Source organism: Patiria miniata, unplaced genomic scaffold (genome assembly GCF_015706575.1).
Source record: "Patiria miniata isolate m_02_andy unplaced genomic scaffold, ASM1570657v1 HiC_scaffold_26, whole genome shotgun sequence".
Taxonomy (NCBI): Eukaryota; Metazoa; Echinodermata; class Asteroidea; order Valvatida; family Asterinidae; genus Patiria; species Patiria miniata.
In genome coordinates, this window is record NW_024037065.1 from 1,667,319 (window position 1) to 1,687,601 (window position 20,283).

General features: G+C 40.5%; 1 protein-coding gene across 1 annotated transcript; it reads right to left on the reverse strand.

Moving 5' to 3' along the window:
- Positions 1-7,351: 7,351 nt before the first annotated feature.
- LOC119733706 lies at positions 7,352-19,470 on the reverse strand. Its single transcript, XM_038207091.1, has 4 exons — positions 19,292-19,470; positions 18,144-18,291; positions 17,116-17,320; positions 7,352-7,656 (listed from the first exon to the last, which is right to left on the reverse strand). Exons 1-4 carry the CDS (start codon positions 19,333-19,335, stop codon positions 7,352-7,354), a joined length of 702 nt encoding a protein of 233 aa, XP_038063019.1. The 5' UTR covers positions 19,336-19,470.
- Between the last annotated feature and the right edge of the window lie 813 nt (positions 19,471-20,283).

Here is a 20,283-nt window from a genome sequence, read left to right on the forward strand (position 1 = left end):
CACGTATGTAAGTCGGGGCATGGTCGGGGTTTGTCACTTCAAAAGTGACAATCCCCACGTCTTGGGTGGGGCAGCCCGAGAGGAGAGGGGTGGGGGAAACAATTGATAGGCGCATAATCAGAAAGTGCTGCCTTTTTCAGTCAAATTTTTGTGAAATTTCATGTTGAAAAATTGCAGCACTGTATTAAATTATTATTATTTGTGCTGGTTTTAAAATGTCGGGTTGGGTCGCGGACATTTAAAAAAAAAAGAATACGAACAGTATGCACGTCTTTTTGCTGAATTGTGTATTAATTCCTTGTTTATTTTTGTAGATCTCACCGAGTTAATCTTCTCCGGTTCAATAGGTTAAAAACAAAATTCCAACTTTTTCCCAAGAGGTATGTGGAGTTCAGTCCATGAAAAATTGGTTGTTTGCAACTAGCCAGACTGCATCTGACCGTACAGTACTATCGCAAGCTCTGTAGTACGGCCAGACTGCCAATGCTCCCCTTAACGCTGAACTCTAATGTAGCGACTTTGCTACCAATTTTGATCAAAATTATATATCTTCTCATCCAGGACAAAAATTTCCAAAGTTAAGGTTCCTAGTCAGAGTGGAACTCATACCTTTTCGAAAAAACGTTCTTTGGTCCCAATATTTTCATCCATCTATCTGGCCAAAAGACGACTTTCAGTCATTTTCTTCCACAAATATCGTCCCGAAAATGTCCTCCATGCGATTTCAAAATGGCGGCCGCGTTGTAATATATGCATTATGCCGACGTGCTAGGGCATTGTAGTTTATGACGTTTGTCGGGCGTGTGGCGCGGCTGGCCTATGGCCATACAAACATGAGGTCATGAACTGAATAATGCATATTCATAGTACTGTACAGGAATGTACAATTTCCATTGCGTTTGTTTTGCAACTACATGTACATGTACAAGTCCAATATTTGCTATCATTGGTTCATCACGGGCTCTGTGCGCCAATGAAAGAGGGCGTGTTTTTTTACCCACTTTTGAGAGCCACTTGAGAAGAACTCACAACTTTCTGAATGTGCAAATTTAGTAAATAGCCACCGTGTCTCCGCATGAGCGAATACGTTCGAATCAACTTGCAATGGTACAATTGTACAGATGTACATGTACACTGAGCCTAGCACTAATGTGTACGCTAGTGTGTACGCTAGTGCAATTGGACGCAGAATGTTCATGGTGTAGGCCGTCAGCTGGACTGGAAAATTCGTTCGTTTCGCTCCAGCAATCGCGGGTCTAATTTTTTTTAACAGTTGTACAGAAATACACTACCAAAGAATGATACTACAAAAGTTCTCCACATATCGTCCAGCTGTTTTTTGATAATTTGACTCGAAAAAGCAAACTATTTGTCCATTGTGGACGTTCAAAAACGTACCGCGCCTACGTTAAAAAATCCGCCGCGTATGACGCATCGTACCACGTGACGTGAACTGTCCAATAAGACACCAGATATGAGGTCGCAGGTCATGATATTTAAGAAACATGGCGGCGTCCATTGGCAAAAGTGCGTCAACGTAAACATCGACCGGTGCAAAAAAAAAGTGTTTGCACACATAATCTGTCACGTTTGAGGGGGGAAATGCGAAGGAGCTGATGTCCGGTGATAGTAAGTTCATTTCCTGTGCCAAAGAGTGGCTGAATTTCACAATGGCATCGCCGAATATACCCACGATGTGTGGGCAGTGGATCTGCTATGTCTGTACAGTACAGAGTACTACATCATGCACTACCGGCGCATGTAAACAAGGCAGTCCGGCCGGCCGATCTCACCCGTGGCGGTTTTTATAGATAGTAAACGTCTCGGTGCTGCAAGAAAACGCAAACTAGACACTTCAGCTGAAACCCAGATTTCTTCACCGAAAAAGCTCCGGGCAAAGTTCAAGTTTCTTTTAATGGCCTATCTACATAACTGTGTCATGCTGCACACAAACTCAACCAGGATTTTGATTTCGATGAAAACCTCAATTCAAGGACAAGCTGCAACAGTACAACAAGCAGAACTTCCGTTGGAGGTAGGCCTACATGTCATTATAATGAAGGAGATTGTGTATTTATGTGCCCAAAAAAGAACCAAAGAATCCATGTTTGGGTTTAATTGTCTTGAATTAATAAGGGTAAGGTTAGGTTTTAATTTCTAAATTGAGGGAAACTGGGGTGACACAACGATAAAAACGTGATGCGAAAACAAAGCTGGTGTTCACCACGTTGCACCGTGAATGCACAGAACCGCATCGATTTGGAAGGCGTCAACTGAAAACGCATAGGAAAATTTTATTTTCTTGCAAAAGATTCCATTCAAAATGATAACAGATTCCTGGTTATAAAAAAACACCTTTTCTTTCTCTACGGCATTGGACTGTTGGGTACGTCACTTGTTTACCGAATGGTTCTTGGACTTTACTTTCCTTTTAGAAAAGTGTTCTTAGGTCAATGAAGAAAAATTTCTTCAATGACAAATAGATCTTATTTGAAAAACCCAGTAAAAAAGGTTTTTTTTTGTTGTTCCATGATTCAAACCGAGTACCTCTGGCACTGAAAATAAATGTCTAACATTAAGATGCCAACGTACAACGGGTACTGCACAAAGTCCCATAATAAAATGTTGTACAGTCTCTTTCTCCATTGTTGAAGGATACTTTTATGGAGGTGTGAGGGTAGTCTTTCCCTTTGTTTAAATAGCAAAATAGCTTTTTATAGAATTTACTATTTGATTCTATATATATAAAGGAAAAGGGAGATGTTCTGCGACTGACTGTTCAACCCCGATGAACAGCTTACTTTCATGAGAATGTCCCAGCTTGCTGAACTGTTGGAATCATGAAATGATTTAGAAGCAGAAGGAACTGGCCTTGGATCTTTATATCGGTAAGATGTTTTGATTGTTATTCAGAGTGCAAACAGAAATAAACTTTAATAGAATATTCAAAATGAAAACTTCTTGATATTGCTTTGGAAGCTGAAAAGGTTGGTTCTCAATAGCTACATATTTACAGTGGAAGGCAAAACGATCGGGCACATGATCTTTCTAGTTGATATATGCGACATCATCTACACCGCTACTTTATCTGCTGGAGGTGTGGTTGAATCTCTGGCGACTTCAGAGGAGGATTCAAAACTGAAACTTTGGCTTAGAAAGCAAGACATACGCTCCATCCTGTTGTTATGCCGTTACTGCACAAGATTTGATGAGAACTTTGATGTAGTGATAACATTTACTTGAAGTTGTATCAGCATGACTAGTTAGCATTTGACATTTTAATGAAAATAATGAGTAACTCTAGATTACAAAACTACATAATTGTATCCTTCTGTTCATTAATGTTGGTTTTATTCATTTAAATTCTTTTCAATTATTAAAAATTAGTTCCAATAGAAAGGCAAATTCTGTGAACTTTAACAGTGAAACTAGCCACATATGACAAGCCAAATCACTCTCTTTAATGTGTAAGCATACAAAATAGCATGAGTTATGGTTTTGTTTTCTTTTTATTGATATACATGCAAACATTTTTCGGTGCTAATCAATGTATCGATAAATGAAAAGCTGAAATTTTCTTTGACAAAAGACTGATCTTAAGGCTTTTCTCCAAACCAAGATAGCTGTTTTGATTAGATAGCAAATAAATGTACAATGGTTGATTTTTGAAATTATTAAACCAGACTCTGACTTCTGATGGTCCTTTGATTTATAATTGTATTTAAAACCTGTTTCATTCCAAAAAAAAGTAGAAGGTTCTTTCAGTGACGTACCTGGTTCACCACAGCAGATTCAGAGGGTTTGGGGGGCAAAACACCCATTAAAAAAAAAAAATTATATGCGTTAGTTTGCTTTGTTTAAAGGGACATGTCTTGTCTGCTTTCCTGTTTCTTCTGCTGGTTACATGTACAGGTATTTATTAACTCCAAAGACACCTCCATTTTGGGCACCCCCTCACTTTCATTAATGATGAGCTGGTTCCACCACTGCATTATAAACCTTCAAAATAATTGCATTGTTGTAAGCTGCCAAATAAGTTAGATTACAGTGAAATATTTTTGGAAGAGGGACTGTGGTGATGTCTTCCAGATGACCAGATGAGAAAACAAAGTGTCATGTTCTGTGTGACCCAACTGCCAATGTACATAAAAGATATTTTTTAACTCTAAAATTTCCTGGGTCAGATTGACCCAGAATCTGAATCCAAATTTGCTCAGTCCTTTTCTGGGTAAAAAAAAATACACATTTCAGTCAAAATGACCGAGAAACATGTCTTTTTTTTTTACTCCAACATGTCCAAAGGGGTCATTAATGACTACAAAAGGGGTCAATTTTTGACCCGGAAAAGGATTGAGCAGACTGAGTCCGACCCAGGAGACTCAACCTCTTCGGGAAGGTCCAGCGACTCAGCCCCTTTAGGCAGGTCCTGCGACTCAAACCCTTTAGGAAGGTCCTGCGACTCAGCCCCTTCGGGATGGTCCAGCGACTCAGCCTCTTCCGGATGGTCCAGCGACTCAGCCCCCTCGGGATGGTCCAGCGACTCAGCCCTTCCAGGCCGTGCACGTTTCCAGGGATCTGGTGGTTTCCCCTTGTATGGTTTCAATCTGTCACAGTGGATGACTTCAGTTTTTCCTCCACGCCGCTTTTGAATCCGGAACGTTACATCTGAAAGTTTGTCTTGAATCAGATATGGGCCTTCCCACCGACATTGTAGTTTGGGCGAGATTCCCTTCTTCTTTGCTGGGTTATACTTCCAGGCAAACTGGCCTGGCAAGTACACCTCCTTGCACGTCCTCTTGTTGTAATTCAGTTTCTGTCTAGCGCTTTTTCCAAGCTGTTCTCGAGCTCTGTCATGTGACGCTTGGATCCTCTGCCTTATTTCCATCGGATAGTCTAGGTCTGCTCCATCACTCGCCTCCTCGGGGTTGAATACCCGAATCGGTAACCCGTCCTCCTGAGGTTTCACTAAAAGTCTCGCTACCATGAGTCCCTTGGCTGCAAGTTCACTCCCTTCGGCTGGTTCCATCAGACCCAATCCAGAGAATCCTGCGACCACTCTGCCGGTAACCAGGGCTTCATGCCCTCCAGGAACCGTGGTCGTTTCCTGCACGATGACTCTAGCACACAGATTTGCTCCTCCTTTGTCCATACAGCGGACCCTTTCCCCGTTCAGGTCCAGCACGGAATTTCCAAAATCCAATTTCCCGTGCGTGGTTCTAAGAAAATCAATTCTTATTATCCCTTCCACAGCAACGTCAGCAAATATTGCATGTACAGGGCAGGTTGTCCTACCCACCCGAATGTCAAGCCAGGCACTCCCAACAGCGTTAACGGGGCTTCCATCTACGCTATATAGTTTCCCTCCGTCCGTTGTGAGTACCGGCCGTGCCTGGGGTTCCATCTTGTTATACAAGGCTGTCGACAAGACAGTATCAGTTGCCCCTGTATCAATCAAAAGATGAGCCTGCAGTCCCCTGACAACCGCAGACACGAACAAACCCCCCATTTGTCTGAATGATCCAATAATTGCTCCCTTTGTTTCTCGCTGCTCGCTTACAAAGGCTTTTGTTTGTCCTCCACCATCACTTCCTTCGTTGCTTGGCCCTGGCTCTCTGGCAGCCTCCCCATGGGCCACTGGGATGGCTGAGCTCCGTTTCCCTGCAGTGACTTTCTCCTCTCATTAGGCTCAGGACAGGCCCTGGCGAAATGTCCCTTGCGTTTACAATTGTAACACGTATCCTCTGCACCTGCCTTGCGACGGCTATATTTGGCTTCCTTGGCTTGCCTTGCGCCCAAGTCCTTTTGGAATGGAATTTCCTTCGTCACGGCCCTTTCCTGTAAAAGGGAGTGGATACTCCTAATAGCCTGGCTCATTTCCTCCCGATTCTCCCGAATCTCCCTCTTCAGGCTCTCCATTGTCGAATTCCTTTCCGTTTCTATCACTCTGGCGTACTTCCTTGCTTTGTCTCCGGCCCTTCTTTCTTCTGTCCTTAGGAAGCTCTCAGTCGCCAAGGCGGCTTTGATCGAATTGTCCAGCGTATCAGGCATCGACCTGAATATCCCTTCTCTGATAGCTCGGTCGGTGATCGCGTCCATAAAGTGTCCTTTGGCAAGGCGCTCCTTGCTTTCATCCGAAAATTCTGGGTATGCCAGTGCTGCCAATTCCCTTATGCTCTGCCCAAGTTCCTGAAGACTTTCTTTTTCCCCTTGCCTACGATGGCGCAATTCCATTAGGTGAAAATCAGCCTGCTGGCCAGGTCAAAATCTCTGGTCTAGTCGACTAAAGAGCTCCTTGAGTGAGGGCTCCTTACCTCCTGATTGGCACCCGAGTACCTTCAGGGCAGGACCCTGAAGACTCGCGGCCAGGAATACAGCTGCCTGTTTGTCGTCCCAGCCATTGGCTTTACGACATGCCTTGAAATGCTCCTTATAGTCCTTCCATGGGACCTTTCCAGTAAACCTATCAGGGCAGATGTTGGGTTTCTTAAGCACGCCTTCCTTTGGTGTTACTGTTTCCTTATCCAGGGGTGGCGACTTGCCCTCATCCTTCTCCTTTGCTGGTTGAACTGTTTTGGCTGCAACCTCTTTCTCCTTTCCTGTTGTCGACACAACTGTGTTGGCAGGAGTCCGTAACCCCGTCCCAGGAGTTGTCCTGAAGGTGCTGGAGACTGCAGGGCTTGGTGTATCGAAAAACAACTCTGGGGTGTCCATCCCTGTCATCCCTTCGGGACTCTGTTTTCTTCCTCTTTCCTCTAGTAAAGATCGCATGCTGATGAGCTCCTTTTCGAGAATCTTCTTGTCCTCAAGTGCGTCCCTCAACATGGTCTCCCCTCTGCCTGCCTCGATTCGAAGGATAGCTATTTCCTCCTCCAATAGCCCAACGTCCTTAACATCCATATTTTAAGTTCAGTCTTCCTTATGTGGAAAGTAAATCTATCGTAGGGTTGGTTAAAGGAAACCAATGAGAATAATTTGTTACGCCTTATCCCGCTTCTGACACCAATGTGGCGGATCTCGATTTTCTCGAGAAGTGACGGTCTCGAGAACCCTCCAGACAAGCGGCAGTCCAGATGGTCCTAGGGCGATAATCTGTCGCCGCACGTAACTAATTTTCCCTTATATTGTTCGAACGATACATCTACCCAACCAGACAATAAGTGGGACCCAGAACCACAAGCTAAAGCTTTAAGAAGTCTCTTTATTCAGCCATGCAACAACTGCAATTCCTTTACTAAAAATGCCTCAGCAAAAGGCAAGTACTTAAAAAGATGGGGGTTTCCTTAAGGGGAAGGGTTTCCTTAAGGGAAAGGATTTCCTAAAGGGAAAGGGAGTTTCTCAAGGAAGGGGGTTCCTAGGCTCCAGACGACCCTCCGAGGTCTCCCGAAGGCAGATGCCGATCCTCCTGATGAGCTCGACCCTTCGTCTCCCGCGAGGCAGTTGTCATTCCGGATACCTTAGAAATGGGTTCCTCAAGAAAGGGGGTTTCCTTAAGGGAAGGGATTCCCTTAAGGGAAATGGAGTTTCTCAAGAAAGGGGGTTTCCTAGGCTCCAGACGACCCTCCGAGGTCTCCCGAAGGCAGATGCCGATCCTCCTGATGAGCTCGATCCTTCGTCTTCCGCGAGGCAGTTGTCGATCCCGATACGTTAGGAAATGGGCTCCCAAGGGAAAGGGTTTACTTAAGGGAAGGGGTTTCCGTAAGGGAAAGGAGGTTTTTTAAGGGAATGGATTTACTTTAGGGAAAGGGTTTCCGTAAGGGAAAATAAGTTTCTTAAAGGGAATTGGTTTCCTTAAGGGAACGGATTTCTCTAAGGGAAAGAGACTTTCTTATCGATAGTCAACAATAAAAGTGCTTCACAAAGATCTGCCAAGTATGTCTACGAAAGCAAATGGAGAATTCCTGCACAGAGGTGACAATAATAAACCCAAATATGCTGTCTTCAATCGAACGAGTATTAAGCTTCAATTAATCAAGTAAACCCAAGGATCAATTCCACAATTGCACCACTACTTATAAAAGAAAAGGAGTGTGTAACATTAACAATACAGCAGCTCAACACTCACGGTAAGATTTGCGGTCACTGCCCGACACAACACTCTGTCTGTCCCCACGATGCTTTTCTTAGTCTGCCACTCTACGGCGCGCCAAAACAGTCTGGCCAGAATGCGCGCGAACGCTGCCTTATATACCCCATTCTAAAAAAATAGCGCACAAGCTATGGCGGGCAACCGAAACATATAAAAAGTATGGAGCGCCGATTACATTTCGTTACACTACATAACAATTACTTTTAATAAGCCTGGCCCCATACTTCATGGGCCAAATAGTGTACATTGAAAGAAAAATTATAATTTCATGTCTTCCTTTATTGACATATGTCCTCATTGTGCATTTACACCTGGCCATACTGTTACAAGCACAAAATGCACCTCGTTTTATTGTCCTTGACTTTTTTAAATCACTTGCTTTTGACCAGTTCATGCAAGATACCCCCCCTCCCAGGTATTCATGAGTAATTAAATTGTCAGTATGCTAGCAGGCTGGCTGGAACCTGACCTTGACAGTGGAAACATAAATACAGTAACTACATGTAGTTCATTGACAGTAATCCCATGTAGTTCATTGTGCCTCCGTGGCATGATTTTGAAGCCTCCCTTCCCAAACCCCAAGTTATTTCAGTTAATTAATGTCGCATGCCTGTGTGTCTTTTAAAATTCGAACACGGGTGTTGGATGTTTTTTTGGATGGTCCTTTCCATAAGATAGATGTCATGTGAGATCCTTTTTTTTTGGCACACATGAATAGTTATTAGACATCATCCTGTACCCTCTTCACTTGCTTGTTGTGTGGGATTCGTGTTATTAAGTGTTTGAATAATTTGTATAACATTTTTTTTGCACAGGGCCAATGAAGAAGCCGATGTTCGCAGCTTGCTGCAAAACTCTTCTAGCCTGCCAGTCCTGCCTGACCCAGTAGTATGCCAACAGCAACCACTGCCCTAAGTGCCGAGGGGACACTGGGGAGCATGACAGCTTGTTGGTGACAGGGCTGGATGACGTTCTGAAAGTTATTGCCAACATGATACATGTAACTGAGTAACAATTTGATACTAACTGTTAGAATTGTTACTCAGTTACATGTATCATGTTGAGTAAGTAGACTAGTTTGCATACCTGTATTAAAGGGCATCCCTTTTCATTTCTATGGTTCTAATTTCTAACCAACCAAGTTTTTAGCTCCCAATTTAAGACAAAAGATTATTGCAACCATATGCCTCTTGTCACTCTTTAAATATATCATCTCATTAAAGGTCAGTTCTTGCAAATAGGTTATACATGAACCTTGGACCGAGAAACTTTGCCATAATTGTAATGAAATACTTTGAGATTGTTAATGACTCTCATTACATTTTGTGCACAACCACAAAGCGGTGTCAGGATACTACATTTTACATTTGTAAGATGTTGATTGGTCCTCACCACCCTATTGCACCCTTGGGAATGAGTGCTGCATGCTCTATCAGGGGCAATGTGAATTCATCTTGTGAAGTTACAAGTAAAGTAATAAACAATTCAGTGAAAACAGAAAACTACCAAATTATTATGAAAAACCGTACTGGACTGTGAATGGCAGTTTAAAGCGTCCAGTAAAAGATTGGTACTTAGTGTGCAGTATTTTTTGCCGAAAAGTTGTCTTTCAGTATCAATTCCAATGCTGGTTGGCTGGCCTTTTTCAAATACTGCCTACAATTGAACGACGACGCTGAAACAGTCACTAAGCTGCATGTATTTGAGGTTACCAAAGATCTAAAGTTTGTTCATTTTATTTATCACACTGGAAGTTGCCAAAGAGTTATCAGAACCACACATTCTTATAATATTCCAAAATTGTTATTAAAAAATGTTAAACAGTCATTTTATTCACCCTTTTCTGCATTTAACATGTCCTTTTTATAACCCTTCTTTTTTTTTGGGGGGGGGGGGCAACCCAGATAAACCAAACTCATGAGAACCATAGAATTAAAGGGAATATACAACATTTGCAAACATACAAAATAGCAAGATAATATGAAATACCTTACTGGACTGTTTATTGTCAAGCAAATTACAATCTAAAACATCCAGTAAAGCCATGACACCTGGTGTGTTGATATTTTTCAGAAAAGTGTAATTTTTGTATTTATTTCCAACACTGGTCGACCAGTTACACACATATGCTTACACACCTATGTATGGGTACAAGTCATCTAGACTGGTTCCTTGAAATTGAAATTTTCGACATCTCTAAATTGTCCTGTTTCATTATAGTGGGGTTAGGGAACCAGACTAAATGAAAATTATTGTTTTTCTTTGTTTTTCTAGCATCTCTGAACACAAAACTTGAAGTAAATCTGTGAAAAAAATTAATTCAGGAAGAAAACTAACCCCAAATCAATTACTTGCAGAAAGTTAAAGCAAAAGCAAATTTTGTATATTCCCTTTAAAAGGGGATGCCCTAATCTTAATAAAGCAAGCATCTCAGACAAAGTACAAAACCCATTAAATAACTACAAAACCCATATTCACAGACAAAAATCTTTTTGTAAGGCATTGCCAGGGGAGAGCATGGAGTTAGCTGTCTCTATATATAACTGCCAACACTTGAGGAATAACTTTTTAAGGCAATTGTTTAAAACAAATTATTGGTTGCAGGAATTTAATGGGTTTTGTAGTTTGCATGGGAGGCCTACTGTACCATATGATTGTGTGCTTGGCAAGTTTTCAACACTATGTTTCAGGCCAGTTGGAGTCTGAATGCTGATAAATTGGAAATTCAACACTTATGGGGCCAAAGTATGACATTTGAGAAGACCTTTTTAGTTTTAATAATAAAAATAGGATCTTGGTGTCTTTCTCAATTTTTGTCGAAACATTGCATGCTTTGAACAAATATCCACACCTGCAACGAATAACTGTTTTTTGTGTTTTTGTTTTTTTAAGTACCTGGTACAGTGGATATTGTTTTTAAAAGTGGTACGTATGTAACACGGATAGACATTGTAGATAAAGTCCCAGAGTAAGCAAAACATTTAATGATCCCTAATGTCTGATTTCAGAAGATGTACCCTGCAGGAATGACATCAGTCAAAACATTGAAAACTCAGAGTCAATATGAAGACTTGTTAGATGATTTAGAACTATGAACAGACTGGACACTTGTCACAAAGTGTCTGTCCCTGTTCATAAGTAACTCTGATTAAATCATAACTTTTCAGCAAGTGTAAAACCTGTTATATTTTTGCCTGCCACCAATTTAAATGGGTTAATGTTGATAATGTCAAATGATAGTGCCTAAACTGAATTTTATTGTCCTAAGCACACTTTTCCTTGCAGTGTGTCTGACCATATTACTTACACTTGTATAACATAAAAAATACCTGGTTTTTTTTCTCAAATACAGATATCATCTCTTGTATTTTCTTATTCTCATCACTTTCAACTTAGCAAGTTTCATGTATAGGAGAAAAATAAAGAAAACACTAGCTCATTTCAGTGTTACCCATTATGCGCAACATCCATAAACCTATGTCATTGGCCCATCAAAGTGTGGAGTGCCCAATTATATTACTCTCACCAGATCCAGACTCCATCCGTGTGTGATTTTGTATTTTGAAACAGTATCAATCTGCTTAAAAAGAAAAGCACCGTAGACAAAATACTTCTTATAGGGAAGATTAACAATGTATCATTAGGTTTAAACCAAATAAGTTCTATAGTCAAATGAAACTAGTCTCTTTGTTTCTGTTGTTTAATTAGCAATAGTACATTGTCCCTTCATTTCTTCACGAATGGATGTTTTTGTGTACGTTTCCCCATTTTAACGTATTCAATGGCAATGCTAAAACAATGAGCATTTCAAAGAAAAGTGTAACAAATGTGAGGTTTGCTAGAGAAGTACGTATAGTGCATGTGCTTCTTAAAAATTCGATAAATCCTTCCAGAAATGCTGTCATATGCAAAGATGACGCATGGGGTAAAACCAAACTGAAGTGAAGGGACAATATGAGTGTTCTAAGGATGTAGCTAGCTAGGTTGCACTATTAGTTATAGAAGCATAATGTTCTCCTTGTTCAAATAATATATTGTCATAATAATTTGTCCAGGCAGCTCATTTTCTGATATAAACTGAGTTACAAATGTCAACGGGGGTTGTAACTTGGGTAAGGGGGTTTCCCTTGAAAGCATGCAAGTTGGGATTGGTTTGGGGGTAAAACGTTTAAAGTCACCATGGTTAGTGGTTTCCAGTGAATAACGAGTCAGAAATGAAATTTGTGTTTGTAACTTCCATAGGGGGGTTGACTTTGGGCGAGGCAAGTTCGGAGTGGTTTAGGGGTCAAAGGTCAAGGTGACGGTGTTTTAAAGGTGAATGTTTTCTGAATGACTACGGCTGAGAGGTTTAAACAGCATCACTGCTATTTTTGCTTGAACTGGTGCAAAGTGTGCCACTTTCCAAGACCAACTCGCAATTGATTTCAGTCAGAGTACATGTACATGTATGTTTATGACTTTTAATAGAATGTTCCTTAACTTTTCCAAATATATAACCGTTTTTAGGATGTATTGCCTTTGAAAACTACAAGTTGACTTAAAGAAATAAATAAAACTCAGTATTTCAAGACAGCTAGCTTGGCATTAAAGTGAAAATTAAGATTTGATCTTTGAATAATTTATCAAATGTTCATTTCACTGTCAACACAGTTTTCGTTTTGTAAGTTCAATATCAAAGTTATTTTGTTAAAAGTAGAATAGAATAAAGCTTATTACAGATGTTCACAAAACATGAAACTCAGTGTGTGCTTTTCGTTTAAACATGTTAAACAGTGTGTTACAACTGATGATGTAGTAACCAATATATAGTGTATCACTATAACCGATAACATATCACAAATGGACTGAGACTGCAGTAAATGTACCCCACTTTCAATTTTGCTACATTAATGTAACAAGTCAATGACCATAGGCGTAGCTAGTGAGGGGTAAGGGGGTATCCCCCCCCCCTCTCCGATATTTTGCAACCGCTGCCCTTGTCCAATCACACGCCTTTTTCTTCACAAGACTTTTAAACTCCTCCCCATAAGTTTCACATATAATCACATATACCAAGAGAATTTTTGGGTTCAACGAGTGAAGCATTTGCACTTTTCCCCCTAAAACAAGTGTCATTTTTGCAAGCAGTGGCTGAAACAAATGTCTTTTTTTTAATTTAGAAAGTGCCACACTGCGAAATGCCCTCTGTTTTACGATAGAGTGTATGATCATACAGTCTGAACGCACTCCCGATCCCCCTCCCCCACAGTTTATTCACAAAGGCCAGATGTCTGGAGAACAAAAAATCCCCGTGTATTTTTGACGGATGTGTGAGTGCCCGTTTTAGATATTTTTACCCCCCCCCCCATTAAAAATTACCTTGCTACAACTTTGCTGACGGGGTTATATGTTACTCATCAGTCAATTTTTTATTACATTACAATTTGGTGACACAGTATCGGTCAATTTGGGCGACATTATCGGTTGATTCTGTTCGTTATACATCATCGGTTGTTACACTGTGTGCAGGAATGTCTTTTAGTGTACAACCATTGCAGTCACGTCATCCAGGTTATTTTTGGTTGGAACAGCTTCTTATTTTATTTATAAATATGAAGATGGCCTATTGCAGAATCTCAATTATAAACAAAGCAAAGACAAAAAAAGTCCCCAGTCATTGGAGGGGTCATTGTTTCGTCAATTGGGGGGATTCACAATAGTGCACCTTGAAGAGTTTGCCCAGGGAGAGTCCATTTTTCAAGTTTACAGTCAACAAAACATGTCCCAATTTGAATGTGTGTCAGCTTGAGGCAATTTGTTATAGATTGGGGCATAGCGTTCTGCTGCCTTACCCAAAAGCACCAGATTGATGAAGCAAGAAAAAAAGGGGGCAAACATATACTGGAAAAACCAACTATTTAAGATGTGCCGCGCCGTGAATTTGTTGACCATCTTCCACAATTATGCTCTAGGAAAATTGAACTCTCCATGGCAAACTGTTGATGGCGCACTGCATTGTGAACTGCCCAAATTGCAGAAACAGCCCGTTATCTTTCTTTCATTCATTCTGCCCATTGGGGCCATCCATAAAGAATGTACGCACGAAATGACAATTTTTTTAATACCCCCCTCCCTCCTGTTTGCACGGCATACATGTATGCAGGGTCCCCCCCCCCCCATGTACGTATATGCATTCCGATCAGATTTGCAATTTACTGTACATGTACATTCAAAAGAGACAGCACAACATGCTCCCACGCGTAAGCTCAGCGCTTTTGATATTTCCTGCAACGACATTTGTTTCGAGCACATGTGTGACATTGTCAAGCAGCAATTTCTACTTGACTCTCTTACTCATGAAATTTGCAACTCTGCAACCATTTTTTATAAATACTGGTAGTGTTCAACAATTTATAGTCTTGGGTAACAAACAGGGTAAAAAATTGTACATGTAGATAAACAAACAAATGAAGTAATTCTAAGGAGATCAGATTTCACATTGTGACCCTGCCAATGAGTGTGGATGTTTGTGCAGGGTTATTTCACTTCCAAGACATTCGTTTGCTTTTATAGGAGTTGCCTTTATATCACGCTACATGTCTTCGAGTGATGTCTATTAATTTCAATACAGCATCCTGCAGGGTTTGTGAAGTCTTGATTTACCGCTCGGTCGATCAAATGGTGCAGGTCAGGGAGTTCTCTTTGCACTTCCAACTGGCAGCCATTCATTTCCTCTTCCGTTGAGAATGGGTCCTGTCCAAAGTTAGCGCAGGATGTGAGGGTTGAACCCAGGTCTCTGGAATACCAGTCTGCTGTTACATGTGCGGGTGGGAAATGCTCTTCTGTGACATGTGCTGTCATGCAATGCTGTGCCAGTCGATTGGCTATGCCTCTACCAAAAGTAATAGAACAGACATTATTATTTTTAATAGTATTATGAAACATCTGGCAGCATATACATTGTACAGACTGAATACTTTATAGGATAATTGGAAGATGCCGACCACTGGTTTCTTTTTTTTAAATGACCAAATGTAATACCACCTGTGCATGAACATGACACAGCAACAAATAGCCAATAATAAAGCATCACCCTACCAAACCCAACCCTGCAAAAAGAATAAAACTGCATGACCAATAGAACAATGTTTTGGAAAATTAGCGCGCAAAAAAAATTATATATCAATGTAGGGAGTTGTAGTCCAAAACTTTGGCAAGTAATTGGCATGTTTTCATAAAACACTTTGATTTGCATAGTGAGACCTTTGTGCTTCTTGCATAAAGGCAACTTGTAAAAAATTGTCTCCTGTGGGCTTCGAACAGAGAAGACCAACATATAATTGTCTCTAAATATTCTCTTGTTTTTGAAGGGAGCGTGGCTCCTGAGGTATATCACTGTGGGAGGGTGAACTCTTATAAACTTCCCAGTGAGTATTGCTCGCTTACATAATCGTTTTGTAAGAGAAATTGTGTTGCTTTTGTGACCTTGAGATATGAGAAATGTTTTGTTGCATTGTACTATAGTGTGTAGCTTATAATGTACACAGCCATCCAGCAATGCGTTGAATCTTGACACACATTATATTGACTGTTATTGCTCTGTTGTGCATACTTAAAGTGTTGTAGGAATACATTTATTTCATTTCAGGAGATCACAGTCGTCATATAATAGTTAAGTTATATTTTTGTTAGCCTTGGTCAATGCTCTCGTCGTTATTCGTCCCGTACGCGGTCAATCGCCGGCGCGGCATACACGTATATCCTCACCCGCTATGCACTTGCATGTAAAATTACAGCGCGAACAGCGACCTCATGCGGCCACTATTTTTTTAAGCAAATCAGTTGAGGATGATCTCGAGCCTTGGTTCAATCGTCGGCAAAAGCTTATGTTTTTCTTTATTTTGTGCTGGATTTCTAGCGCACGACCTCGTATGCGAATACAGAGAAATGTAGGCGGGGCTAATATGTGGAGTTTCCAATCACACCTTGGTAAATCCGGACGTCATCAAATTATTTGCAACTATTCGCCTTTTGCGGACGTGACAGGAACCACAATTTGTGTGCATTGGTGCCGTGTGCAGAGACACACAACGTGTACATTGTACCTGTATGCATTATGTACGGTGCCACGTTTCACTATGCAAGTTTCCACGCAACGATCGACCAATAAGAAAACGACATTTAAGGTCAGCTAAGGCTATTAACATAATGAGCACCACCCCCAAAACCTCACATGGACGATTGAACCAAGGCTCGAGATCGTCCTCAACTGATTTGCATAAAAAAGAGTGGCCGCATGAGGTCGCTGTTTGCGCTGTATTTTTACATGCATGTGCAAAGTGCGTGAGGATATGTGCCGACGATTGACCGCGTACGGAACGAATAACGACGAGAGCATTGACCAAGGCTATATTTTTGTTTGAAAGAACTTGTCCGCTTTAATTACAGGACCGTTCCTCCTTCCTTCCTTTTTAATTGACATTGGCACTCTCTAGTACATAAAATGCAACGAATCCTGTCTGTCCCACAATCACGAAATACCACAATTTCTCTCATAAAACGATTATATAACAGAATAATACTCACTGGGAAGTTTCTATGAGATAACCCTCCCACAGTGATAATATATACAGGCGCCATGCACACTACAAATACATTGTACGAGAGAAGTTTCAGAGACAATTATATGTGGGTGTTCTCCCATTGCTCGAAGCCTACAGAAGAAAAATTGTTACAATTGCCTTTGCGCACTATGCAAATCGAAGTGTTGCATGAAAATGTGCAAATCACCTTGCCAAACTTTTGGACGTATACAACTGTGATGGCGAACTTTTCTCCCTACATCAATAATATTTCTGTATCAACTGTAACTGACCATAACCCCCCCCCCCCCCAATTCACTAGGGATGGAGTACCAATAGTGCACGTTGGGTAATATGTCTGTTAATTGTTTTGATCAAGGTTCATTTTAATACTGAAAGCAATCCATTACTGAAATAGAAAGGTAGAAACTGAACGTGTAACAAAAAGCCACTATGTAATTTGCAAACCTGGTATACGATGAGCATTCCAAGAGGTTACTTCCCTGTCCACACCAACTTCACATAGTTGTAGGCAGAGGGTGGACACACAAAACTTCACCAGGGAATCATCGATGTCCAACTTTTCTGCGTCGGTTAACTCCACTGGGGCGCCTTTGATGGGATAGTTTACTCTCTGATTGACTTCCGGCCACATGCGCTCAATCTTATGATTCTGCAAATAACACAACCAATACAATGTTTACTTGTATCTGTATATTAATAAACTATGCTTTGTTAAAGATCCCAACCTGTCAAGCATGGGGGGGAAGAACCTTTGAAACCAGTAGCTACATGTCATGCATGTAGGTTGACTTTAATTAACAATTTCTGCACAAAGGGTTCGAAAGTACAAAACGATTGTCCACTGGTAGGTAGTTTTGAAATGGCCATTCTTAAGATGCTGTAGGTCGGATAGGGGTCAAGGGCCAAAGTCAAATGTCAGTTTATAACTTAAGTGTTGATACTGACCCCCTGATACCATAAATGCTACTTAAGAATGGAAAAAAAGTAGGATAAACAGTTACTTCAGAATGATTTAAAGATAATCCCTAAACAATGTCTTTCTCGAGGTGAGACAATATTGTTTACAGAAGTTGACATTGGACACCACAAGGTACATACATGTACACACATTTCCTGCCATTTTCATTCAATGTGTGATGTACATTTACGTTTTGTGTCACATTTAAACATACAGCACCAATGAACAAATGTTGCTTTTCACACGTTATCGGAATACTTTTATATCCCAATCTTGAATGCTCTTTTTCATTAACATTACTTTATTCAAAACATGTTTTGACAGCAGTGTTCTTTAATTGGGGTTACTTATTATTGTTTGATTTGTGTAATTCCACAACACATCACATGTTTGTTTGTGGTGCAAATCGAGGGTTTTCTATTGTTCCTCGTCATCAATCTGTGACGATCTTCAATTTACACCACAAAAAAAACCACAGACACACAACTGACCCAAACGATGAAAATGTGCTTACTCTTGTAGATTTTGTTTGGATGTACGGCTGTCGGCTACAATTAACTCGCAAGTCGTTGTTCTTCTCTTGCATATATAAGGTCAAAAAGAACTCGGTCCCATGGTCTACACGAACTTGATCCCACATTCCATACTCCAGTACAGCAGGCCTAGTAAAAAATTGAAACATGTTGTTTACACTGTATGTCAAAAAGTGTGCATTGGAACTATACTTTAGACCAAATATTCTCCTTGATGAGTATAACCAAATCACGCATGTAGCCAGAGTTCATCAATCACAATTGAGCTGAATTGTTGCAGGAGCTACCGGTACCGGGAAGTATTGTTGCCATACGGAATATATTTTAGGAAGATGATAATTTGGGGTGGCAATTATTAGAATTGATGCTAATCGGACTCTGTGGTCTGTGGCTATCAATGTGGCCTATGTAACTGGTGCAGAATATGAGTCTAAAGCAATCTACATTTTGAACACGGGGGGAGGGGGGGGTTGAGGGGGGCGCTCATCAGGATACCGGTAGATGTACTGGAATATAAAAAATATTTTCAAACGTACATACATGTACTCGCACTCGCATCAAAACAGCGCATTTTTAAAGTTTTGTTTCCCCACTTGTGTTGTTGGGATGTTCGAAAAATACATCAAACTCTGCATTTTTGTACGACAAAAGTGGGGGATGATGATGATCCCCACCCCCCCCCCCCCCAGGATTTATCCCACTGGTACTAAATTATTAATATCCTCCGCTGCGCACAAATTGTCTGCAGAAGTGTGGAAAGACACACGCAGGAATGTATATGGGTAATAACATGAATATTCAAAGTATAACACAAGAGATGATTTTTCAGGAGTAAACATGATTAAAAAGGACACAGTTAACACAGGTCTCATTTAAGGGGAATACACAATAAATTGATGTATTTTCCCAAAAATACTTGTAGTGTATAGGCTTACTTATAAAATGTAATTTGTAGTTTTGGTGTTTTTAACCTTTGTGATTTTTACCTCATCTATTTTTCAGTGGATATCTTTTATGTCAACTCTCTTGTAATTCAGCCTGTGGGCTGCTATAAGCAGTGTTTCAATAAACCACAATAATAATAATACAACAATTATTGCTTTTGAAATATCAGTATCATGTAACTCACCTGTACACATTATCATATATCAGAAGGTTGTTTTTTACCGGCATGCTTCTCCAGCCCACAACCTTGCTGCTGTATCCATCAATCGCTAGCACATGTTACTCCAAACATGCACAGCTTTTCATACTGGTCTACGTGCATCTTGTGTCCAAAACACTGGGCAAAATATGGGATGGGGTTGACATTTTTGGCACCCTTTGAAAAAAAATTAATACAACAATTTGAAAATGATTTACTTTTATTGAAGTAGAAAGAACTTCAACTGTAGGTACATGTATTATTAAAATACTACATTCACTGAATCTGACATACATGTACATGTATTATGAATTTCCTGGAAAAAAAATCTTCAGGGTAAAAACATATCCCTTTCCTTTGAGAAGATGCTGACTCCTTTTAGCTTCTGTACACGTTCATTGTAGGCTATACGTTGTATACCCATCCTTGTTAAGAACTGTAGTTGTTTGAGGCTACAAACTGAACTGATAGGCTAATACCTCTACAGTCTGCTGAGTAGAGTCTCTTAGATTTTGTAGCTGTGTAAGTTGTGCCATTTTGGTTTTGTAAATCACCGCTTATCTGCTAATGTACAATACTCACTTATAATCGTTATAGTTAAAGGGAATGCAACATATGCTTTTGCTGCAATTTTCAGAAATAAATGGATGTACAGGATTAGTGTGCTATAGAAAAAAATGTTTAGCTAGCTTGTTTCACGTTTTGAGCTTGGAGATGAAGGAACATCTCAGAAAACCAACCATGTTCTTGTAGTCTGGTTCCCTGACCTCACTTAAGATGAGACGTTGCAATTTATAGACTTTGGGGAACTGTAAGATCAGAGAATCAGTCTAGCAAGCTTGTACCCCTTCGCAGATGTGTAATCAATTGCAAAGAAAATGCAAAACGACTAGATCAGATGAAAAATTATGAGCATTTCTTGAAAAAAAAAAGTCAGTTTTCTCCAATGATGGTCGGCCGACCTGCGTTGGAAAAAT

Bases quoted from the DNA above. Each gene is read 5' to 3' on its own strand.
- LOC119733706 (XM_038207091.1), bottom strand. From the start codon at position 19,335: ATGCCGGTAAAAAACAACCTTCTGATATATGATAATGTGTACAG. The intron at 18,292-19,291 runs GTGAGTTACATG...ATTTTTTACTAG, and splicing joins ATATATGATAATGTGTACAG to GCCTGCTGTACTGGAGTATG. The intron at 7,657-17,115 runs GTTTGCAAATTA...TTCCCTTGGGAG, and splicing joins GAATGCTCATCGTATACCAG to CCCATTTCCTAACGTATCGG.